This window comes from Phyllostomus hastatus, unplaced genomic scaffold (assembly GCF_019186645.2).
Source record: "Phyllostomus hastatus isolate PE091 unplaced genomic scaffold, TTU_PhHast_1.1 phas_scaffold_182, whole genome shotgun sequence".
Taxonomy (NCBI): Eukaryota; Metazoa; Chordata; class Mammalia; order Chiroptera; family Phyllostomidae; genus Phyllostomus; species Phyllostomus hastatus.
The window spans coordinates 599,854-624,160 of NW_025334013.1; the positions used below are offsets into that span (position 1 = coordinate 599,854).

At 69.2% G+C, this 24,307-nt stretch overlaps 1 protein-coding gene across 4 annotated transcripts in view; it reads right to left on the bottom strand.

Annotated features, from left to right (window-relative positions):
- Window positions 1-24,307, bottom strand: part of GNB1 (G protein subunit beta 1) — a 36,696-nt gene that overhangs the window by 12,131 nt on the left and 258 nt on the right. For 2 of the 4 annotated variants that reach the window (XM_045859989.1, XM_045859986.1), the window contains exons 2-3: window positions 5,460-5,507; window positions 1,332-1,429 (exon numbers count right to left, since the gene is read on the bottom strand). In XM_045859989.1, the coding sequence (XP_045715945.1) occupies window positions 1,332-1,388 (57 nt within the window). In that variant the 5' untranslated portion in view covers window positions 1,389-1,429; window positions 5,460-5,507. Of the gene's footprint in view, window positions 1-1,331; window positions 1,430-2,378; window positions 2,470-5,459; window positions 5,508-24,307 lie in introns of those variants that run through there. The other 2 variants (XM_045859988.1, XM_045859987.1) reach the window with 2 other exon arrangements.

Below are 24,307 nucleotides of genomic sequence, written 5' to 3' on the forward strand. Positions count from 1 at the left end.
CCGGGAGGAAGGCAGCCCCCCGCACGGCCCGGGGCAGCGACCCGAAGAAGGACCCGTCTGCGCGGGCTGAGGGCTGAGGGGCGACCCTCTCTGGGGCGCCCGCCGCTCCTTCCCCCACTCCCCCCACCAACGGTCCGAGCACAGACACCTGCTGGCAGTGAGCGCTTCTCGGGGACTGTTCGTCAAAAGCCCTGTCTCGCAGCCCCGACTGCTGTGGCTCAGCGGGTGGGGCCCCGTCCCCGAAAGTGAGGAGGGCGGCCGCTCCGCTCCTGGTCGGGCCTCGAGCCTGGGGTGTGGGTCCCAGGGCGCACAAGAGGCAGCCGCACAGGACGTTTCTCTCCCTCTTTCTCCTTCCCTTCCCCTCTCGCTAAAAATAAAGTAAAACCTTTAAAAGATTTCTTCGTGAGGCCCTGCCTTACAAAACTGAAGGACGACAGAACTCAGTCCTTCTAAACCCACTGCTCCTCCCTTCTCAGAGCCCCCTGGGCCCCAGGGCCGGGCGGCTCCATGGGTCCAAGGTCGTGCGGTGCGCCCTCGGGCGTGTGCGAGAACCAGCCCAGGAGGGCACCACTAGGTAGAGCGGCAAACCGACGTCTGTCTGTCTGCCTGTCTCCGCCCCTCCCCCCAAACCACCCAATCAGAAAGCAGGGCGAGCCCCGGGCTCTGCATCACAACCTCACAGGTCAGCCACGGAGCCTCTCGGCCGGCTGGCACCTGGGCGTGCGTGTCAGCTCCAGCAGCCCACACAGCCGTGCACCCAGAGAGACTCCCCTAAGGAACACCTCTTTCCGAAATAAACAGAGCAGGCACTCCTAGGACACCTTCCACTGCTGAAAACAACACTCCTGTTTTCAAACACGCTTCCTGCCCGCAACAGCCCCGGAGGGCGGAGGCAGACGCCACCCTCTGCGGGGACCTGCGGGGCGCCACCGAGCTGACTCCAGGTTGACGGTGCGCTCGCACCAGCCGAGCGGCCTGGGCGGCTCAGGCCAGCTCCCGGTCGGGGCGCCCGTGAGAGCGGAGGGACGAGTGCACAGGTGAGTGGAACCAGTCCCTGCCCCCACCCCCCTCAGGAGATGAAGAAGAAAGGTGTCCCGTGTCCCGTAAATCTCGCGAGAGCACGGTCACGTGCTCCGACAGCGAGGGGCCGGGAGGAACCCTGAGAGCGCAGGCGGGCCGGCGGGGGGCCTGCCACCAGCACGTCCGGGGCCGAGAGACCGGGTCTCAGGCCCGGCCCCGCACCGCCATCCTGCGGCTAGGGCTTCCCCAAACCAGGCCGCACCCGACTTAAAACGCAAACGCCGGCAGAGGCGGCCGCGGGCGGTACGCACCCTGATCTGGTTCTTCAGCTGCTCGGCCTCCTGCCGCAGCTGGTCGAGCTCGCTCATCTTCCGGCCGCGGGTGCTCCGGTCACCTCCGAGAGTCGGGCCTGAAACAGAGACAGGAGCGCGGCTGACGCCCGGCCGGGGGAGCCCCGAGGCAGGCGAGGGCGGTGGTGGTTTCCGCGTGAACCACAGACCCCGTCACCCACGGGCTCTGCGCAGCGACAGCGCCTCCCAGACAGACCGCCCCCCGGCGGCGGCGGCCTGGAAAAGGGAAGCTGTTACGAGGCCCTTCTCAACCCAAGCAGGGTCTGGGTCTCAGCACAGAAGCCCAGCAGCTGAGGCTGACACTCAGATGGCGTTCCCCACGGCGACCCGGGCTGGGAGCGGGGACAGCGGCAGCCTGACGAGCGGGTGCTGCGCGGCCACCGCGCTGGCCGGGGCCCCAGGGCTGCCCGACGCACAGTGCTTCTGCAGGGCTGGGCGAGGCGTCCCGCCGGCCCCGGGGGTCCCAGCAGGCAAAGCACCGGCACGGCAGCCCAGACAGGCCGGGCCACGAACAGGACTCGGCCCACTGGGGAGGCCCGCCCGCGTCGTCCGAAGGCCCGAGGCCTTAAGCTCTCCGTTTCAGCCCACGAATGTGACCTCTGACCCTACTCTGCAGGCCAGAATGCGATGCTAAGGCTGGAATTCCCAAGTCGAGGCCTAAACCCGGAGACCTCCGGAGACCCCCAGGGACCTGGGCGGAAGGAGCTCCTGAGGCGCTGGGGCCGGTGGGGGTGCCGGAGACCCGGGGCCGGAAGGTCCCCGCGCGTGGAACGGTCTTTCCTCGGGGTCAGGAGGGCGGTGCGCAGGACGGCCCCCCGCACCTCCACGCGGAGGCGCCCCGTGTGCAGCGGCCTCCCGGGACCCCGGCGGCAGCGCCCGGTACCCCTGCTCCCAGGCAATCTAGGAAGTCGGACATCCTTTTCTCGGGAACCGCTGGCCCGTCCCCTCTTGGCTCCCCAGCCCTGGTGGCCCGCTCCGCCAGAGCCGCGCCGGTGGGCCGGGCCTTACCCACGCTCTCCTGCCGCAGCCCCTCGCCTCGCTCCCCGCGGCCCCAGAGCCTCCGGCAACCCCACCGCCAGGCGCCGCGGCCCGGGTCCCTTCTGCCCTCCTGGGTCAAAGCCACCGCTAAGCCGCGACCGCGCTGACTCAGCACGCGGCCCAGCTAATCCACTAAGACCGGGCCTGCTGAGAGGCGCCCCTCTGTCCCCTGTGACCCACGGCCACCCCGGCCCTGCTCGGGCCTCTGCTTGGGAAGCGCCTCCTGCAGGAGCGGAAGAAGCGGGAAAGCGGCAGGAGAGGCGCCGGCGTCTGTGTCAGGGCACAGGCCACCAGCGCAGCCGTGGCCCCGCCGCTGGGGGGTCGGGGGGCACCAGGCCCCCACCTGTGACACACGCACTCCCAGTGACACGGTGCAAGCACACTCACCTATCAGACAGTGACCGCCAGGTCCTGCCTGCCACCGGCGGGGAGCGTGACCGTGACCGTCACTAACCCGTCCTCACTCTGGCGCCACGGCCCTGACAGAGAGGCGCCCCGTCCCGCACGGGTGAGGCTGAGGCAGCTGGACAGCACCACTGGCTCTGCCGGCTCTGCTGTGGTCAGACCGGGACGCACACCTCCCGACGGGGGCTGCAGGCGCGCCCGGGGCCACCGCGCCCCGGCCACACCCTGGGGCTGGCGGCTGCGCCCAGCCTGCCGCGGTCACCTCTGAAAGTCCTGGGGCCCCAGCCGGCCCACGGAGCCACCCGCATCAGACAGGCAGGGGTCTGCGGGCCTCCTGGGCCACGCGAGCCCCCCCACAGCTGCACCTCCGTGCAGGTTCGCCCGAGGAGCCGAAATCCACCTCACGAGCTTTTCTGTTTTTCTCTATTCGCCAAGTCCAAGCACCCCCACCGCAAACTAGCAGACTGCAAATCCAAAGTGCAACAGGCGGCCCCTCCGTGGCGCACGGTGCCAGCAGCACGGGGGGCATCGGGGGGCAGCGAGCGGGGGTGCCACTGCCACCTGGGCTCCTGCCAGGCACAGCCCGAGCGCGGCGGCCCCAGTCCAGGCACGTGCGGGAGGCAGCCGGTCGAGGTCCCCCTCGCACGGATCCCGCTCTCCCTCCCTCTCTCCAACACCAACTTCTAAAAAGCCCTCCCCTGAGGACCAGAAAACAGTAGTGAAATGAAGCAGCAAGTCTGAAATTCGCTCTGAAGACCCAAGAGGAGGAGCCGGGCAAAGGCGCCTGCGAGGCCCGAGGGCGGCGGGGGTGCCATCCCGCGGGGGGCAGGCCCCGGCGGGGCAGCCGGCAGAGCGACTTCCGCACACGGAGAGGCGGTGGGCCCCTGCCCTGGCCGGGGCACCCTCGGGAGGCCAGACCGCCGTGTCCCTCCCATTGGCGTGTCCCCCTCGTCCCTTACTGCCCGCTCCTCCCTCTCCGACACCAGCGAGTACACCCTGAGGGACCAAAACCAGTAAGACGGTCGCTGCGGAGACCCCCGCCCCAGGGCACGCACACCGGCACGGAACCCGGGGAGGGGAGGGGGCGCGCACCACCCCAAGCCGTAACAAGTCCCACGTGCTCTCGCCACCCGGGACGCCGGCACTCGCACGCCCACCCCGAGCACCGCCTGCACCCGAAGGGCCCCCGCGGCCCAGGCCGGCGGCGGCTTCTTGTGAACAGACCCCGCACCAGCCCTGCCGTACAGCCCCAGGGCAGACGACCCGGACTCCCCAGCCCCTCCCACGGGCCCCTCGGCAGCACCCGCTGCCCCCAGGCAGCCCACCCTGAGGTGCCTCTTGGTGGGGGGGGGAGGGGGACGACAGCACCTGTGCGTGGTCTCCCTCCCCACCTGGGGGCCGGGAGCACAGGCCCTGCGTGCGGCCTCCTGCCGATGTGGTGTGAGGAGCAGGCGTGTCAGGGAGTCAGGCCTGGCTCCTGGGGTGCAGCCGAGCCCAGCCGTCCCCCCAAAACGGACTGCGCGTCCCGAGAGCCTGCTGCGCGTGCACCTGCCCCGGGCACAGGGCCAGGGAGCCGGCCGCAGGTCTTTCCTGACGCCGCCGCGCTCTCCGTGGTCCTCCAGTGACCACGCGCCTCTGCCGGCGGCTTTGCCGCGGGAGCCTCGGCGGCCTGCTGCTTCCTCACTGGGCGAGGGGTGAGCGGCCGCTCGAGCCCAAACCACCGACTCCTCCTGGAAACACGGCAGCACCCCTGGCTCTGCACCACCAGAGCCTGGCGCGGGCCCCTCCACCCATGTGCTGGGCACCCCCTGCACGACGACCCCGGGGGCAAGACACGTCCTGTTCCCAGGACCAGAGTCGGGACGGGGACAGCACCGCCCACCACCCACCTGGGGGGCCGGCTCCGGAAGTGCCGGCGGGCTCGCCCCAGTTCCCGGCCGCACAGGAGCGACAAGGACACGGGCGCCCCGCGGACCCTGGTGCCCCTGCGGCGCTACGCCCGTGTCACCGCCGCCCTCAGAGAGGCCCCGCAGCTGCCCACACTGCCACCAGGGGACGTGCGTCGCCGTCTGCCCAAGGCTGCCCCTCTGACCGGGCCCCAAAGCAGCGCCCAGTGCTCCGAGCAGCCGGGAGTCGTCTGAACAGGAGCGCCGCGCTGGAGGGAGAGGACCTCCAACGGGACTTAAGTTTAAACGAGTTAAGAAGACACACACAATGTTTTATAAATAAGTTGTTTGCAGGGGCCCCCTCCCATCTACAGCCTGACGTGGATGGGCCTTATCTCAAGCGCTGAGCCGGGTGCACCCCTGACCCTGAAGGTCTCCCCGGGCCTCGGGCAGCCTCCCTCCCACTGCCGGGCAGGGCAGCGCCCTGCACCCACCACCGGGTCCAGGTGCGTTCTCGAGAGCAACCCACCCATGTCTCTCCCTCCCCCACCCTCCCCTCCCGCAACAGCAGCGCAGACACGTCCTGGGGGAGGGCGGGCGAAAAGGAAAAACACCCCCTTCTCCCTGGGCTTGTTCTGAAGACCAACTCTGGGCTGAAGAGAGAGATCGGCCAAACCAGGCTGCTTAAAGGGAAAAAGAACCTGAGAAAATTTAAATGCTGTTTCTAAAAACTGATACGGATCAGTTACACCGAAATTACCTTAAGTCAGGAGGGCTTCCAGTCCGGTCTCCAGCCCACGGGAAGCGTCTGCAACAGACAGAGGAAAGGCTGCGTCTGAGCTGTGCCTGGCGGGTGGGGGGGCCCTGCCCTGCGGGCGAGGGAGCCGGGACCCAGCCCTCCCCCAGCCCGATTCTCCCCGGTGGCGCCCCAGACTCGCCCCTGCGGCGTGGCAGGCACTGCTCCGACTCTCGAAGGGGCCACTGGCCAAGGGCCCCCTAAGTGCCGGCCAGTCCACCGGAGAGCGCTCCCGGACCCCGGCGGCCGCCACCACGCCACCGGCGCGGACTCCAGTTCCCTGCAACTCCTGCTTGTTCCTTCCCAGACGCGAGTTTCAAAACACTTCAGCACGTCTCCGGGTTTCTCCAAGTCAGACCGCGCCCGCGGGGAAAGTCGCGGGTGTGCACGTCCCCGAGCGCACGCTGCACACCTGGGCGGGGGCGGAGGCGGCCTGAGGACACTGGCGCTGCCCCCGGGGACTGGGGGCTCCAGGGCGCTGGTTCAGCAGAGCAGCGATTCACACCTTCCTCCCGGCAGGGACAGTGGGCGTGGGAGGCGAAAGGTCCCTGGTTCCTCAAAACGCTCGACTGAGACTCCGGGACCCGCCACCCGCCTGGCCCCTGGGCTCGCAGCCCCCAGGACGGAGGTCAGTGGGCGGCGGGGGGGGGGGGGGGTGCCAACGCCCGCCGGTGCCTGAGCAGACATCCCCACGCGGCACAGCGCCCGCGGTGAATGGCATGCCTCCCTCAAGAGGGGTCACGGGCGAACACGCCACCACAGGGACAGCCCGTGGGGAAGCCGGTCACATGCTCTGCGACCGCATCCACCCGGAAACAGCCGGGACGGGCCGGTCCGCAGGCAGGACGTGCGGGGCACACGCAAGACACAGAGCCACGCGGCGGAGGAGACGGCCGGGAGGAGCCCAAGGCGGTGGCGGCACAGCACCGTGACCTGCTCCCCAAAAGTGGGCGCACCGTGTCCTGTGACCTTTATGTCGAAACGGGGGAGGAACAGCCCCAGCTGGGGCGGCTCAGTGGACTGAGCACTGGTCTACGAACCAAAGGGTCGCCAGTTCAATTCCCAGTCAGGGCATATGCCTGGGTTTCAGGCCAGGTCCCCAGTAGGGGGCACGTGAGAGGCAGCCAACTGATACTTCTCTCTCTTTCTAAAAATAAATACATTTAAAAAACTTAAAAAGAAAAAAGCCAACTGCAGTCCCTGTTCCTGACCCCCCCCCTTTACAAGGGCCCAGGCCCCTCTGCGCCGTCTCATCCGCTCGTTGTGTCGAAACCAGGAAGAGGGACTCTCTCCCTCAAGGACGCCTGGAGGAGGGGACGCCTGGAGGAGGGTGCTGCAGCTGCCTGCGCGTCCCCAAGGGTGGGCTGTGGGCAAGAGACGGACTCCAGGCACCGCCGAGGATCGGGCTGTCCTGGCCGGGGCAGCAGGGTTACCCTTTGGGTGCTCCGGGGGGGACGGGCTCTGAGGCAGAAGCCTGCCCTTCCCCCAAAACCGTGCAGCTTCTGTCGCACGTCGTGTCGGTCTGTAACTAATCCCACAGACACGGCGCCACTGAAACTAACAGGGGGCGACGGACGGACCCAGAGGTTAAGGGCTTTAGCCTTAACTGACAGGCTTGAGGGAGTGATGCCTGAGAGAAGCTGTTCTTCCAGAACTGTGTAGCTTCTGCACAAAGCCCCCCCCCACCCCCAGGCTCCGCCTCTGGAGCTCTGCCCGCCCGGTTAACACTCGCAGCTCCCCAGGGTTCCACGGCCTTAGCTCCACACAGGGAAGGGGGGAAGGGGGGAGAGCGGTCCTTGAGCCAACCTGAACATTCTGATCTGGTGTCACACTTGACGAGCAGCTGAGTGACTGGACAGCACGTCCCTGGGAGACAGCTCAGGAGGCCAGGAGCAGCGAAACAGGGAAACCCAGACAGACAGGTAACATGCCCAGCCCTCTGCAGCCATCCAGCGGACAGCAACACCCGCCTTCCCTAAGAGGGGGCACTCGGGAGTCCACGGTCTCTCCTCCCCGAGCGGAGGGTCGACAGCTTAGATCTCCGCACCCGGGGAGACAGACGCCAGCACTCCAACTGGTGCCGCTTGGGTCGGCCACGCCAAGGACCGGGGAGGTCAGGGAGAGGGAACCAGGAGAAAGGGCTCCGGCCGGAGGCAGAGGGGAGCTCACGGAGGGGGCGGAGGGGGCGCCCGTCACCACTGTCCAGAACGCGTGCGGGCTGCCCTCCCCGAGCCCGCTCCTGAGAGGGGCTGCTGGGACGGTGAACCCCTCCTCCACAGGAGCCCTGTCCCGGCGCGCCGGCCAGGGTCCCCCGGCGACAGACGGCACCACGGCGACCCCGGGGGGAGGAGCCGCCCCCCCGCTGCAGCGACAGCGCCGGCGGACTGCGGGCCGTGGAGGCCCAGCGCCCGCAGCGCACGGGAGGCGCCCAGCGCGCTGCAGCGAGCCCAGGGGACCCAGCGCAGAACCTCACAGGCGACACAGCCCGCAGGGAGCGCGCGCGCGCGGGCAGCCCCCCGTTCCGCCAGCAGAGGGCGCCAGCACCGCCGGAGAGGCAGAGGCAGAGGCAGAAGCGGCGGGAGCAGAAAACAAAGGGGGCCGGGCCGGCCCGGCTCTGGAGTCTGCGAGGCCGCGCCCCACAGCCCGCGGGCTAACCCCAGCGGCCTCCTGAAAACACAGTGGGACCACTCGGTGCAGGAAACAACCCAGGGCACCTGCTGGCGCCCGAGGCACTGCGAGCGCCCGCGGGACAGGCACGCCGCCCTGCCGCCCTGCACGCGGAACCGGGGAGGAGGGCGCACAGGCACCCAAGGGCAGCCCCGCCCCCACCGCCCGTCCCCGCTTCAGGGGCGGGCTGGGGACCCGCTCCACCAACTACAGGTGCGCCGCCGCCGCCGCCGCCGCCGCCGCCGCCGCCGCCGCCGCCGCCGCGAGCTGGCTTCCTCGTCTCTGCGCTCCCGGAGCAAAACCCCGGGGGGGGGGCTGCTCCCGGGGGACAGGCGCCTCTCAGCCAGCTGGGGTCCCTGGGGAGGCTGACAGGGCAGCCCCCCACAGGCGAGCGCACAGCGCAGCTGCAGCAGAGCGCCGGTGCAGGAGACACAGGACGGCCCGGACGGATGGACGGAGGGGGAGTCCGACAGGACTCGGGGGGCCCCGCTCACACTCGCGGGTGCTCTGCCTGGAAGGGCCGGATCCGAGAGCCGCCCCTCGAGAAAGGGGCTGCACCCCCACAACGTGACCCACGAGAACGGCTGCAGCGACCAGAGACGGGGACGGCGCAGCGCAGCAGGCGGCCCTGCACCTTCGGGACCCAGTGAAGGGGGGGGGGGGGCACGTGCAGCTTCGGCCCTGCACCGTGGGGCGGGGAGACACGGCGGAGCCCGGGGCAGACCACAGCCTGGCACCGGTGCTGCGCGTGCGGACTCTGCTCACGGGGCTGGGTGCTTAGAAACACGCCCGTGCTCCTACAAGGCACGCACAGCCCGGACCCGCAGGCTGGGCCTTCTCCCGCAAAGCAGCAGATCGCCGGTTCGATCCCCCGTCAGGGTGATTCCCAGGGAGCCCAGGAAGAGGCTGTGGCCTTCCCAGCCCATCAAAGCAGGGGGCTGCTCAGGTGGGCAGGCTGAGGAGCAAGCAGCGCCTTGGGTGGGGGGGAGGCCACAGGGACACCGCAACCAAGAGTGACAAACGCCCGGCCACGCGAACTGCGCAGCGGTAACTCATGGCCGCCCCGAGCCGGCGGCGGCGGGGGCTCACCGGGCTCACAGGAGCAGCGGCTGCACCGGGAAGAGGACGGGGACGCTGGTCCCCACGGCAAGCACAAGCGGGACATCATGGGACCTGGCTGAAGCCCCCTCGGAAGAGCCCGCTGACGAGGCCCACACGCCTTTTACGGCCCACCCCACAGGGACTGGGCCCCGACACCTTTCACGCGGCACTGTCCTGTCCACGGCGAGAGGACTTGGACATGGGCCCCAGGACTGGCCTCCGCGCACCTGCACCCCGACCGCAGCACAGCTCTCGGATCGCGGGCTCCCAACGTCGCGGTGACACCCCGCGGGGCACGCCCGCCTGGAAGGCCCCCTGCCCTGGCGCCTGCCAGCGCGTCACCGACGACGACAGGGAGACTCTCCAGGAAAACAAGACGCACCGCCTTTCCCGTGGAGGCCGCGCTGCGGCAGCTCCACCCACGGGGTCGGCCCAGCCGCAGGCCGGCGGGGAGGCCGGGGTCTGGAGCTCAGGGCGGGGGAGGAGTCTTCTCCCCGAGGCGGCTCAGAGCGCACAAGGCACAGGTGCCACCGCAGACCCCCTGCCGACGCCGCTGTCGCCGGAGCACAGCGTGTTTAACACGTGAACAACTCCTCTTACCCCGCAGGCTGCACAAAGAGCTGGCTGTGGCCCGCCAGCCCCCGGCAGGAACTCCGCCTGCACACCTGAGCAGTCTGCCCCCGAAGCCGCCGCCGCCGCACTGTCCCCCCTGCCTGCCCGCTCGGCCCCTCCCCACACGGCGCCACGGGGCAGCCGGGGGCCTGAGCGGGTCCCTCAGCGGCGCGCCTGCGCGCCGGGGAACCGCGTCCTGACGCCGTGCAGCAACGGGGGGGCCCCACCCGTGAGTTCTGAAAACCCCACCACCTCGGAGATCTCCTCCCGCCGACACCTGTCGGCACAGCCCCACCACTCCCGGCACGGCATCTCGGCACCGGCCCGGCTCCACCTGGACGGGCCGCACCGGCTCTCACCCTCTGGGCTCCGGTTCCCCCAGGTGCCTCGGGCAGGCTGACCGGGAAGGACCGCTGCTGTGCCCACAGCAACGGCGCCCACGGCCCCCCGACGCCGCAGGGCAGAGCCGAGACCACCTGCTGCCTGGGCAGCGAGTGCCGTCAGCCGGACCCCAGCCAGGAAGACGGGCAAAGGCAGGTGAACCACAGCCACGCAGTTTCTGGAACACACTCTGCCCACCATGCCGGCGTCGAGAGAGCAACGAACGCTTGGAAACGTGGGGTTTCCCCGAGTGTGGCCGCCTCTCCTGCACGCCCCTCACTGCAGACCTGGCCACGACCCAGGCGTGTGTCCTGACTGGGAATCGAACCGGCGACCTTTCGGTTCACGGGCCAGCGCTCGGTCCACTGAGCACACCGGCCAGGGCTGACGGAGGCCATTTTTGATACTTTGCTTTTAGAACTAATTTTGTAGAAAGCATTCTTATTTTTCTGCCCTTTGGATAAATCCCCAAACGGAAAATGCGGAAACAATTCACCTTGGAGATGACTCTACACGGAGGCTGTTACCCTTTCTCTTGTTCCGTGTATTTCCAACAGCCCGTCCGAGTGCCACTGGCCTGTGAGCCGCTGTCCCAGGGTCCCTCACGGGCGTCTTTCGCTGCAGGTCTGCCCCCCGCCCCCAGACGCGCTTCCCGGCGTGGCGCCCCAGTGTCGCGCTAAGGACCCCCCCACACCCTACCGCGAAGGCTGTAAAACATCCCCCAGTGTTTCTCCAGTCCCCCCCATGTTTCCGCCTCCCCGGGCAAGTCCCGAAGCCACCCCATGTCTGCTGTGCTGTGGAGCTCAGTCTGCAGCCTGGCTTTTTCCAGAGGGTTCCACGACGCGGCGTCTCCGTGCAGCCCACCCTCGCTCCCCCGACCCGAACGGCGGCGGCGGTGGCGTGGACTGAGTTCCCACACCCCTGGGAGGACCCCACGCTTCGCCCCGCCCGGCTGCGCTCTACAGCACCCCCCGCGGTTCGCGCTCAGGAGGCGCCCCTCCCCCCCTTCCACGGAGCTGGCCCCTCAAAGACGCCCCCCCCCCAGTGAGCGAGAGAGCGACGCCTGTGCACCCCCGGCCCCCGCGGCGGGGTGCCTGCTCCGGGGCTCTGCCCTCCCCCGCGCCGCAGGGGCTTTCCTCGCGCACGCCTTGCAGCGGACCGAAACGCGCTTCTTCCCTCACCAGAAGGAGCGACGTCTCAGGCTCGGCAACCGTGGGAAGAGGGGCGCTGGGCCCGGCGGAGCGGCCCGGCCAGCTGACCGTCGCCCCACAAAGCCAGGGGCGCACGAGAGGCACCGATCACTGTTTCTCTCCCCCTCGCCCTCCCCCCACTCCCTGAAAACGAGAAAATAAAACCCTCCTCGCAGAAGAGCACTGGTCTACCGCCGCCTGAGGACTCAGAACAACTTCCTCAAGTTCTTGACTGTGAAGCAGCGATTTTCCGCCTTTTCATCTCACAGCACGCACGGACCAGCCACTGAAATTCGGCAGCACGCCAAAAACGCCTTCTTGCATCCGACAGAAAAGGTGTACACGTGGCGGGCTGACGCCCGGCGGCCCGGGGGAAAGGCGGTCGGCGCCCGGCTCCGGGACCCCCGCTGGGCCGCCGGGAGGCCGCCCCGTGGGGGAGGGAGCAGCCTGCAGCAGCGCGAGCTCGCGGAGCCGCTCCTGTGTCTCTCCTGACCAGGCGTCACCTGAGACGTGTCACTCAAGACCCCCGACCGGGACAACACTGGGACACGTGTCACCACGAAGCAGCGGCAGAGAAGCCGCGTCCTTTGTTTGAGCCGAACGTGCAGGACGGAGCTCAGCTGCAGGGCAGCGCCCCCGCCACGGGCGTCCCGGTCCTCCTGGGGTCCCCAGGGTGGGGCCGGCGGGGGCAGGGACGACGAGCGGGAGAGCCGGGGCGGTGGGGACGGACGGACGGACCCGCCAGCCCCACCGCTGTCCTTTACCCACCCCTGCCCTCCGCCGGCGCCCCCCCGCTCCGAGGGCGCGGGCAGGACGAGGGGGTGCTGTTGGCCGAAAGCTCACGGTCCCCCCGCCGCTCAGACGCGAGTCGACCTGAGTTTCCAGTGACTCCACGCCGCCCGGCCTCAGTGAGGGGTGAGGGGCGAGGGTCTCCCCCGCGCCCGCCGCCCACGGGCCCGGCCGGAGAGGGCGCGCTGCCACGGCCCCGTCTGGAACCAGAGGTACGTCTGCAGGCGCCACGCGGAGCCCGGCTGACCAGGGACCAGCAGGAGCGGAGACCCCCGGGTCCAGTCGCACGGCTGGGTCCAGAGACCACCCAGGTAAATGGACCCTCCCACACCACCTCCCACCCACGGAGCCACCCAGCCAGGGCAGAAGTCACTTCTTGTCCCTTTCTGCTCAGAACCATTCAGTGGCGTCCCCCTGCCCACCCCCCAAACCCACACGTCCCCGCAGCGGGGCGGCTGTGAAGCGCACTGTCCACGCCAGGGCGCGTCTGCGAGTCCGAGGCGGCACTGCCCGGGCAGGGCCCCTGCAGCGGCGCCTCGTGAGCGTGTCCGCGAGCACTCGTGAGACAGCAGGAAACACGCAGACGTCCGAGCCCACTCCCCAGCGACCCCAGACGAAGGGGACGCCCCACAGCGGGCGCTCCGCCGGGGCGCGCCACAGCCAGGGCCGAGACGGGCAGAAAGGTGCCCCGGCGCCCGGCGCCGCCTCTCCCCGAGGGCCCGGGCCTGCGTTTCCCGACACTCCCAGCCGGCAGGCCCCGTCGCCGCCCCTTGACCAGCGGAGCGCAGCCTCCAGGAGCCCAGCGACTTGGCCCCGGGGCCCCCCGGAAACTGAGCCAGCGGAGCGGCCTGGGCGAGCCTGCTGGGCAGGCCCCAGGCCCTGGGGAGGGGCGGAGAACCCCGGGCTGATAGGCCACACAGGCGAGGCCACCGCGAGGCAGAGCCCAGCCCACCTGCCCCGCCTGAGAGCTCCACCCACACCACCCGGCCTGGAGAGGACCCTCTGGACCGAGCCCCGCCCAGCTGACGACAGTGACCACACGGTCACAGGGAGAACCACACCAGTCGGGCTGGGGGGGATCGTTAAGCTGCACGAGGCACTGACACAGGCCAGCAGCCCGCACCCCTGTTCCGTTCCCACACCCCTCCCTCGGCACTGAGGACCCCGGGCTGACAGGCCCGCCACCGGGCGGCACCCCCGAAGCAGGAAGCTGGGGCGACAGCCGCAGGAGCAGAGGCGCTGTGCCTCCAGGGGCACCTGCCTCCCGGGGCCGGCTCGTGCCCCCCCTCCCCACTGGTTTCTGATGCGGCTCATGGGCACGCACTGCGCCACCCTGGTCCCCGAGGGCCGCGAGGGCGCCGGGCGTGGGCAGCACCCCTCCCTGTGCCCGGGCCAACCCCCCGCCAGCAGGGCTGGACGGACAGGAGGATCCGAGGGCCCGCCCGCTCCCTGACACTGGGGCCCCCCCGACACTCAGAGCCCCCGACACTCGGACCCCCAACACTCGGACCTGGCCACTGAGTGGGCTCCAAAGACACAAGCAAGACCAAACTGGCTAAAACCAGCCAAAACCAAGACTCTCTCAGTCCAGCCAGGTTAGGAACCATGCATGCTAGAAAAAGGAGAAATTTAAAATAGTTAAACGTGGATCTGACCAGCAAAACCCAACTCTGCACATGACCCACTCCCTCGGACTCAGAGCAGACGTTCATCGTGCCGGACGAACACCCGAGACCCGCGCGGCGCGGGCTCCGGCCAGACTTCCAGCTCCCCCGTCCCCGTCCCCCCGGCACGAGGCTTCGCACGCCCCCTCCCCCGCCAGTCTCTGCTCACGACAACCCAGACGCTCCGTCTAGGACCGCGCTACCCAGTCTGGCCGTTGTTAGCCAAGTGTTTTTAAAAATTAACTGCAGCACCGTCGGGTGTGTCTCGGTGGACCGAGTGCCAGCCGGCCTGTGAACCAAGGAGTCGGCGGTTCGATTCCCAGCCAGGGCGCAGGCCGGGGTTGCGGTTTGGTCCCCAGCTGGTGGTGTGTGAGAGGCAGCCAGCTGACGTTTCCCTCCCTCTCTTTCTCCCTCTCGTCCCCTCCGTCTAAAAATAGTCTTCGACAAAAAAAAATAAAACCTTTAACAAAGAGTAAGTGAAAATTAACTGCATCAAACCCCAATGAAACTGAAGAGGCGGCCCGCAGCCGCGCGCAGAAGCACGGGCGGCCGGCGGCCGGCACGCCGGGGAGCGCGGAGGACGGAACATCTGCACACTGACACTCCGCACAGGCCGACCCACTGACACACCGGAGTCACACCCACGGGGAGAGCCGTGTACTGAGACCGAGAAACCCACCACTGCCAGGGGCAGGGTTCTCCCCCCGCCCCCCGCAGAGCACGCCAGCACACGCCAGACCCCCCGCAGAGCACGCCAGCACACGCCAGACCCCCCCGCAGAGCACGCCAGCACACGCCAGACCCCCATCAAGACCAGTGCAGAGGCAGGCCCGCCGCACGAGGGACGGCACACCCCAAGGGCTGGGGGTCCGCACCCGAGCACCGGGTGGTGACCCTGGGAAGGGCCCCAGCCACGACCGCACCACCGGCCCGCCGGCCCACTCCCCTGCCCGACCTCGGGAGCCGGGGACTCTGCTCTGTGCCGGGCCGGCACTACGGCCGCGCGTGACCGGCTCAGAGAGGAGGAAGCTTTGGCACAGCCGCCGGCAGCCCAGCGCCCGCCCTGAACGCCCGGCTGTGGGTGACGGGCACCTTGTGGGGCCACTTCCCGCAGCCCAAGAACGCGCCGAGGGGTGTGACGGGCACACCCTAACTCACAGGCACCCTTTAAATGCCTGCCACGCGGGGCTGGGCACCGCGACTCTGCCAGCTCTTCGGACGGCATCCCCCGCCCGCTCTCCACTCTGGGTCCACAGCCGCCCCCCCAAACCGCCCCAACCTCAGCAGCGGCTGCGGGAGCTCCGCCGACGACCCCCCTGGCCACGCCCAGGGAGACTTCCGAGGGTCGGTTCCGCGTCCCACCCCGTCTGGGGCTTCCCGACAGACCGGGGGCGCCTTTGGGGGGCATGCCTCCCTCAGGCTGGGGAACCAGCCCTGCCCACAGAACAGCCCCCCCGACTCGAGGTGAGCGCCCCCAAGCCTGCGGCATGCCCGTCAACGTGGTCGAGGGCAGGGCGGGGACTGGAAAAGCCCCTTTGAGGAGGGGACGTTCAAGCTGAGACCTGCAGGGTCAGGCGCCCAGGGCGGCCCAGGCCGGAGAGCCCAGTGGGCCGCAGTGTCATCCCACGCCCCACGGGGGCGGGTGGGACGCCCGGTCGGGGCGCAGACAGGCAGCGACCAAAGACTGCGGGGTACCCGGAGCAACCTGCTGGTGCTTCTCTCTCCCCTTCCTGCCTCTCTGCCTAAAACCAACAAAGCTTTCAAAACTTTTTTAGAAAAGACGGCTGTAAAAGAAAGGCTCGCTGGTGGAGACAGCACCAGGGACGGAGACGTCAGGTGGGCGGCCGGAGAAGGGACCGGCGCCTAGGAGCCCCAGCGGGAAAGCAGGGCAGCCAGCGAGCGGGGACCCGGGAGTGCAGGGGGAGCGTTGCAAGGAGGGTCTGGTCAGCGGAGGTCAGTCCGAGGCAGCAGATGCGAACCCCGGAGAAGTGGCCACTTCAGGGAGCCCCCTTCCTCCTGCTGGAGGCGGCGGCGGCGGCAGGGGTTCGGGGGGACGGGAATCTGGGCAGAGCCTCCAAGGGGGTCTCCGCCCCCGCACTGCGCAGCGGCATGGAGCACCCGGCCCTGCGCCTGAACATGTGAACTTCGGCTCCGGGAGACATCGGGGGCCCCACAGAGCCACCCACCTTCTCGCGTGAGGCTCTGAGTGGTCCCCTCCACCTGTGGCCGAGCCAGCCTCGGGCAGGCGCGGCGTGCGGGGCTGGAAGGGCCGGGGAGACGGAACCAGGCAAACGAGAGCGGGGCCGGTGCGCGGCCCTGGGGGCGGCAGTGGCTCCGCCAGCGTCCCCCTGGAAGGTGTGAACGTGAGCTCCTTCCCAGTCCCATCCGACGCCAGGCGCCCTGGCGACTGGAGCGCGAAGGGGCGGCCGGGTGATGCCACCGAGGCAGTGGCCCTCCCCACACCCGACGTGGACCCCCGGCCTCCAGCCTGGGGGGACAGGTTTCCGCTGCGGAGGCTGCTCCGGTGGCGCGTGCCTGGCGCAGCGCCCACAGGGGACCAGCAGGACAGCCCCCCCGAGGCAGGAGGGCGCGGGTGGGGCGGGGGGCAGAGGCTGAACAGGGTGTGGGATCCCAGCAAGCATCGCACACAGCGTGGGGGCGTGGCCAATCCCCGCGGCCAGCAGTGCAGTGACAGGTGAGGGGCGACCCCCGGAAACGCACGCTGCGTGGAACCAGGCAGGAAAGCAGAAAGCACGGCGCGGGCCCCCCCACCCACCCCACCCCCGTGTGGGGGAGAATCCCCGCACACTGGGCACGGCACCCAAGACAGAAGGAAGCACCGCGGCCTCGTGCGGCTCCTCTCTGAAGGGCAGCGAGGCCGTCCCTCGCCTCCATGTCCGCCTTCGCGCAACACAGCCCAGTCGTTTCCAAGACGCCCACGCCTCCCGACCCACGCAACCTCACGTTCCCTCCTCGACGTAAACCCAGCAGGTTTCACCTGTAACTCCACAGCGCTCCGGTTATAAATTTCACCCCCAGGTGGTGCGGCTCAGTGGACCGAGCGCCGGCCTGAGAACCACAGGGTGGCCAGTTCGATCCCCGGTCAGGGCACAGGCCTGGGTTGCCGGCCAGGTCCCCAGTAGGGGGCGTGCTAGAGGAAACCACACATTGACGTTTCTCTCCTTCTTCCTCCCTTCCCCTCTCTAAAGAGATAAAACGTTTTAAAAAAGGAAAATAAAACGTGAAAGGTAAAGACAGAAACGGAGACAAACAGACTCACCGAAGAGGGCGCCTCCACCGAACGCTGTGGCTCGGCCGGACAAAGGACAGGCCCCCCGAGAACGAGCACGAGGCAGCGAGCACAGGGCGCCCGTCTGCAGGCCGAGGAGGGGGTCCTGCGGGAGGGGCACAGGGTGGTCGGCCGCCCCCCAACGGGAGGAGGAGGGGTGCGGCAGAGGCAGGCACGAGGCCTCCGTGATGACAGTCCAGGGCGGGGAGCCTGCTCCGGCCGGGGGGTGCGCAGCGCCCAGTAACCGAGAGCACCGGCCCGGAGGTTCGAACGCGGTTCCTGGACTCCCTGCCGCGGCCGCGGCCCCGGCCCCGGCCCGGGACCTGGCCTTCCTGCCCGCTCGCCAGCTGGGCAGTGGTCTACCCCGGCCGCAGCCCCGGAGCCGAGGTGCGGACAGCGAGGCAACCACAGACGTTCTCCCCACCGGCCCGGCAGGATGGGCTCCCACCAATGGGCAGGGCGGGTGGGGGGGGGGCGGACTCCGAGGGCCTCTCGTGGCCGCCCCGTGCCCTCCCCTCTGTCTGCGGACCCTGACCTTTGGCCCCGTGTTCGTCCAACTTCTGATCACACCCCCCCCCTTCAGCGCCACCCTGGGGCCGTCTTCTCAGGCGACCCCAGCAGGTCTCGAACCTTCGGAGAACCTCTGGGGCCCTCTCCCCGGGCGAGGGGGAAGGGGCAGGGAAGGACGCACACCAGGGCGGGTGCTGGCTCCCCCCCGGGACGGGAGGTGCCCAGTCGGCGTCGCCGCCCCACCGCGCTCCACCTGCACTGCCCGGGCGGTCAGGCCTCGGGCCTCGGCCCCCCTGCGACCGGGCCGGGCTCTGTTCCCGGGGCCCAGTCTCTGGACGCCCACCGCACCGGACACGGACCGCGGCTGTCTGCCTCGGTCTGGCGAGCCCACCACGCGTCCCCACAGACGACCCCTTCGCAGGCGGCGGGAGGAGCAGCCGCGCACCCAGCCTCGGCGGGAGCCGGGCCCCACCCCCACCTCTGCAGGTGCCCGCGGCGGGGGGCTGGGGGGCGGGGGTTCTGGTTTGGGCCGAAGTGCCGGGCCGGCCGGAAAGCCCCTTACGCTCTCCCGTGACACACGAGACGCGTCGTTCACTCTCACCAGCGACCTGGCTGATCTGGTGTTCGGGGTCTGTCGGCAGGAGACGGCCGGGGGCAGAGGCTGGGGCGCCGCCCAGCACCTTCCCGAGGTGAGGCAGCCCCGCCGCAGAGGGCCGGCCGGCCACGACGTCAGCGGGACCACCGAGAGAACCGGCACAGCCCGGCTGACCCTCCCAGCACCTGCTCCGCACCCCAGCTGCACTGCCACCTCCCCCAAACAATGCAGCCCCACGCGCCCAGAGGTCCCGCAGTCTCCTCCCACCTCCAGCACTAAGAGGGCCCCGCAGAACGCTGGCCGCGAGGAGTCTCTCTTAAACAGCGGCGAAGGCAACTGAGTGCCGCCGCGGCCACGGGGCCCCGCGGCCACAGGACACGCGGGGGCCCTGCCTCCCAGCCGGGAGGTGGAACACGGGGGTGTCCTCTCCACGCCTCCCAGGGGTGTGCACAGCCCCCCCGCCGTCGCGCCGGTCCCCTCCTCCCAGGGCTGCTGCGCTCCCCGCCCCCGAGTCCGCGCCCTGGTCTGCACGGCAGCGGTGCGTCCGCGGTCCTCTCCACCCCAGGTCCCAGGGCCGGGGCCCGGGGGGACAGCCCTGTGCCCTCTCCCCGCCCCGTCACACAGCAAGGACAAAGAGGAGGCTCAGGGTCGCCGTCCACGCTGCCCACTCTGGACTTTTCACCCCAGTCCACGCGGGCGGTGCTCCAGCTGCTCCGACTGCGGCCCAAAGGCCGGCGCCCCGGCCCCCAGCGCACACTCCCCGCCAGCGCAGGCTCCGAACCGCGCTCTGCGAGGAGGACGTGCCTTCCCCACCGCTCCAGCCCTGAGGCCGGGCACCCCGGGTGGGGGGGCAGCCCAGCTCTCCGCTGCCTGCCAGACTGCCACCGAGCAGCTACCTGCCTCACACCAGCACGGCTCTGGGTGCTGGGCAGGCAGTGGGCGAGGCCGCCAAGTGGTCACTGGGCCTGGGACATCGCCCCCCGCCACCAGCCCCGCCTGCCCACCAGACGGGCTGCACAGGGCGGTGGGCAGGTCTCTGCTCCCCTCTCTCCCCAGGAGGCTGTCACCGAACCGGCACAGGGTGGCCGCCCACACCCCCGGCCTGCCGGTCGGGCTCCCCGGGCGACCACGGCTCAGGGAGGCCCCGGGCGACACCCTTCTGCGACAGCTTACCGCCCTCAGCGCCAGCAGAGAGGGTGCCAAGAGGCGCCGGTGACACCAGTTTTCAGCCACAGTCTTTAAGAGAATATATGAAAATATTTCATTTTCCTGTGCCAAAAAAAAAAAAAAAGCGCCAAAAAAAGTTACAATCGCCAAGATGTGGAAGCAGCCCCAGGGCCCGTCAGGAGATGGGGGAGGGGAAGCCGCAGCACACTCCCACGAGGGAACACTGCACAGCCCCCAAGGGGAGCTCCCACCTCCGCGACCGCAGGCACGGGCCTGGAGAGCAGCGTGCTCCGGGGGCAAGTGGGCCCGAGAGACAGCAGCACGTGCGCCTGCACCCGGGTGTGGACTCTCGTGAGCCGAGCACACCGGTGAGCACGCCAGAAACAGAGGCGCAGACACGGAGAACAGGCTGACGGGGGTGGGGGTGGGGTGGCGGGGGGACAGGGGAAGGGCACTAAGCCAAGAACAAAAGCTAACAGCGCGATGAGGACCCGAGGAAAAGGGGGTGGGGGAGGCAGAGGCAGGTAAAGGGGGGTAAACGGTGATGGAAGGAGACTTGACTTGGGTTGGTTTAAAAAGGAAAAAGATGCCAAAAGTTTTGTGAAGTAAAATAAATATTCACCATCACAAAGGGTGAGGTGAAATCTCCAAAAAGTGAGTCACTTCACCAGTTTTCAAAATGCATCTGAGGATCAGAAGCGCCCCGGAAGGTAAAGGGAGCCTCCCCAGCTCCCCAGGACGGGCGAGAGCGAGGGACTGTGTCCCCCCAGGGAGCGGTGCGGCCCAGAGGTGCGGCCCGGCCTGGGCTGTCGGGAAGGGGCGCCCACGCCCAGGGCCGCAGGGGGCAGGAGCGGGCCTCCCAGCAAGGCGGCTCCTGCGACACGCTCTCAGGGAAAGCGAGGCTGCCGCCCTCAGTGTCCACACACACACGGTGCCGCCCCAGGAAGGAGGGGCAACAGAGGAGGGGGCGGACGCACCAGTCACCCCCCCCAAACCTGCAAGGTGGGCCAGAGACCCAGGCCCCGCCTCGGGCACCCCGGGCCCTCGCAGAAACCAGTGACTCCTCTCCCCCCCGCAGAGCTCCGGAATCGCCGAGGTCCCAGGGACAATGCTCCGGGGAGGCCACCCGGGAGGCTGGGACAGCCCTCGCTGGAGCTGGCCGCCGCAGGACTGAGCCGGAGCCACAGGGAGACGCAGACTCACAGCCGCCCACCGGCCCAGCGCAAGGCAGAGCACCGCAGCAGCTGCGCTGACCGCTGACCCGCAGCGCCCTCCCGGCAGGGGCAACATAGGGTTCACTGCGCACCCGCCTCCGGGTCACCTCGGGTGACCCCGACCTGCCCTTCTACATCATCAGGCTCGCAGAGGTGCCTTTTGCCAGAACTGGCACTCGCTATGCCAGACGCGGAAACAAACGCTCCCTCGGGCCTTTAGGAAACCCGCGGCTCTGTGCGTGGGCAGCAGTCCTCCCGCCGGCCCGGGGCTCCCACACAGGGGGGCTCCACGCCCACGGGGGGCCCCAGCTCATGGCTGTAGACAGAAGGGGCGGGGGGCCACACACACACTGCCACCACAGGTGACGTGTCACAGAACCAGACCCCCGAAACCTGTGGAATTGTACTGGCCAACATCACCCCGACACATGCAACAAGAAAACGGGGGAGGGGGGGAGGAGCGGGAGAAGTGGCGCTCCATCCCTCCTGCAGGACCACCAGCGCGCCCCCCCGGCACTCCCCAGGGTGCCACCAGCGGCACCCGGACCGGCGTCTCTCCCCCAGCGCCGCTCCACGCTCGGTGCTGCCCGCCCCCTCCCCGGCCCCACCCGACCCCCACCCAACCCCACGCCCGCCCGACCTGTCTGGCCTAGGTCTGGCCTTCGTTCCTGCAACACTCTGACCACCTCGCGCAAACCTAAAACCAGACTTTACCCCAGGGTGTAGAAACCCCAGGACCTGTGTCCCGTGCCGTACCAGACGTGCGCTAACTAGGGGTTTCAAAGCAACACGGCGTGCCATGTGGTCGGGCCCAGATCATGACATCGAGACCGCCTATTACCAGGGCTCTGCCGCCAAAGCCGGAGCCCGCACACGGTAAGAATTTAATCCGATTTAGGCACCAAGCCGAGCCAAACCTTTTGGGCAGAGGGAAGAAACCCGATGAAGAAGAGACGACAGTAAACGCCAACACCGAGTCTCTGAGGCACGGTCGGCGCTGCCCAGCGCAGCAGCTGGTGCGGGACGAGTCTGCGGGGACCCTGGCGACCTTCTCAGGAGATCCGGAGAGAAACAGACCTTTCCCAGGCCAGCCACCGGATCAGAGACAAGTTCCAGGGACCACCTCGTGGGAAAGACCTCGTCGTGAGATGAGAGGTCTGCTTTTTAAAAGACGGCACGACACTCTGCAGACTTCGGCTTTCTTCTGAATCTCTTCTGAGATCGATTCAATCAGAGGAAACTTATTTCCAACTCCCAAAAAATCAGAAGCAGTTCGAGATACCGAAGGGAAACCTTCACCAAGGAACTGCCCCAGGGCGTCCTGCCCGGGGCGGGGCAGCCCGCGCCACCACGGACTGAGTCCAGGTCCCACCTAGTGGGTGTGCTCGCTTAGGAGGTGTCGCCCCTGAGTCAAAGCTGAGGACTGGACCTTCTGGTCGGCACCCTGCCCTCTGACCCACCCGGCAGGGTGGGGCCGACGGGCCCAGCAGGGAAAGCTGCAGGGGAGCCCTGGCCCCCCCACCAAACTCACTTCGCCCTCCTGAGCCCTCACCCCCACCAAGGGAGTGTCAGGAAGGCGAGGCCTCCGGAAGCACCCCCCACCCCGCCGGGGCCTGGCGGGATCGGGGCCTGGCGGGATCGCCCTCCAGCTTCACCCGCTTCTGGGCGCTCCCTGGCTCCAAAGCGAAAGGAAGCCCAGGGCCGCCGGCCCCGCCCCGCGGAGGTGTCGCGCCCATCTCCTCGGCGGCGTCGGCGGCGCCACCTCAGACCTAGCCACAGACCCAGTGCGGGTGCTGGAGCAAAAAAGGAACTGCCTTTTTGCAATATGTACCTTCCGGAGTAATCCAGAACAGATCCTGTCTTACTACAAGTCAAACTAAAACCTTAATTTCAGGTTAAAAAAAAACCCTCCACACCCCCCGAGAAGGACTACAGCTCAAATCAGGAAACAAAGAAATCAATCCCGCAGAAACCTCGCGGCCCGGCCCGCCCTGAAGACCGACCCAGGGCCTCGAACCCCTCGCAGAGCGTCCGCTCCCGCGGACTCGCTCATCGAGAGAAATAACCTACATACCTCCTCAGTACACCTCACGCGGGACTCTCAAGGATCCAGCATTCGAGGTCAGGTCTCAGACAGAGCCAAACGGCAGACACGGAGCCACCGCACCGCCCGAACCGAAAGCACAGGCTGAGGCTGGTCACTGCCCGCTCCCGCCCCACGACACAACGCACGTCGCGCAGGCCACTCGCCGCGGCCCTCCCCATCCTCGCGGCTGGGAAGGGCTTCCACGAAGAGGCCCTGAGCCGACGAGGCCACGACCTCTGCACGCCAACCGTGCGGCTAAAAGGACACAAACCGGGAACACCTTCTGAGCCGACCATCGATTTGCAAGCAAAAACAGGGGAGGCTTTTCGGGGCCGAAGGCCGGGCCTCCACCCGGCGGGATTGTCACCGCGGCCCCTCCCCCACCGCACCCCGCGGTCCCCGAGGGGCACGCTCGGGCCGCAGGAGGACGCCCGGCCCTCGGGGGGTCCCTCCCCTGGGTCGCCCGGAGTCACGCCCCGGGAGCCCCAGGCCCAGCGCAGCAGTCGCGGGTCCGCGAGCGCGCGGCGCTGACAAAGGCGGCGGCGGCCGCGCCATCTTGTCGCGGGGCCTGGGCTCCCGGCCATTCATCGAGGCTCCCGGACCCCGGCCCGGCCCTGCCCCCGCCGGCCTCCCGATCCCTCCCCGCCCTCCTCCTGCCCACCTCGCGTCCCCCTCCCGCCCACCCGCCCCGCACGCAGGCCCCGCGCCGCGCGAGGGGGAAAACAACGAGGAAAGGGTGGCCGTGGGGCCGCCGCTCACCTCCCGGTAAAAACGAAGGCAGCGGAGAGTCGCTATTGTTCTAGGCTTCCCAGCACAGCCCTTCGCTTCGGCCTCCGACCCCCCCCTCCAACGTCCCCCGGCGGCCGCGCCGGCCGGGCCCCGCTTCCTCATTTCCCCGTCCCCCCTCCATCGTGTCGTCCCTGAACCCGAACTTCAGAGACGCCAGAAAGGGGGCACCTAAAACACGACGTCCTCCCGAGCAAAGGACGGGCACCCACACCCACTGCAGCACCGGACACGCCGCCTTTGTTCTCGCAGCGAGGCCGGCGGCCGGGCGCGCGGGAGGGGCCGGGCCGCAGACCCCGGCCCAGCGCCCAGCCCCGGGGAGGCCAGGGCCCGCGCACGGACCCAGAGCTTAGGGCCCTGGACCTCGAGCCCAGGTCCCCGAACCCCGACCAGGACCCCAGACGCCAGCAGGAACCCCAGACCCCCACCCAGGACCCTGGTCCCAGACCCTGACCTAAAAGCCCAGAACCCCAGAACTCGAGCCGCAGACCCAGCTACCCAGAGCTGGACCCCGAGCCCCGGCCCCGGACCTGAGACACCGAGCCGCGAACCTCCGCCCCGACCCCGGCCCACGCCCGCAGGGTCCCCACGCGCCCCAGCCCCGCAGACCCCACCCGGGCGGGGCAGGAAGACGCGGCCCCGCAGTGGGTGGGGGCGGGGCGGCCGGGGCGGGAGACTGCGGGGGGGCGGGGGGGCGACAGGCCGGGGGTCCCGCCGCGAGGTAGGGCCAGCTCGACCGGGGCCGCGAAGCCGGGCAGGGG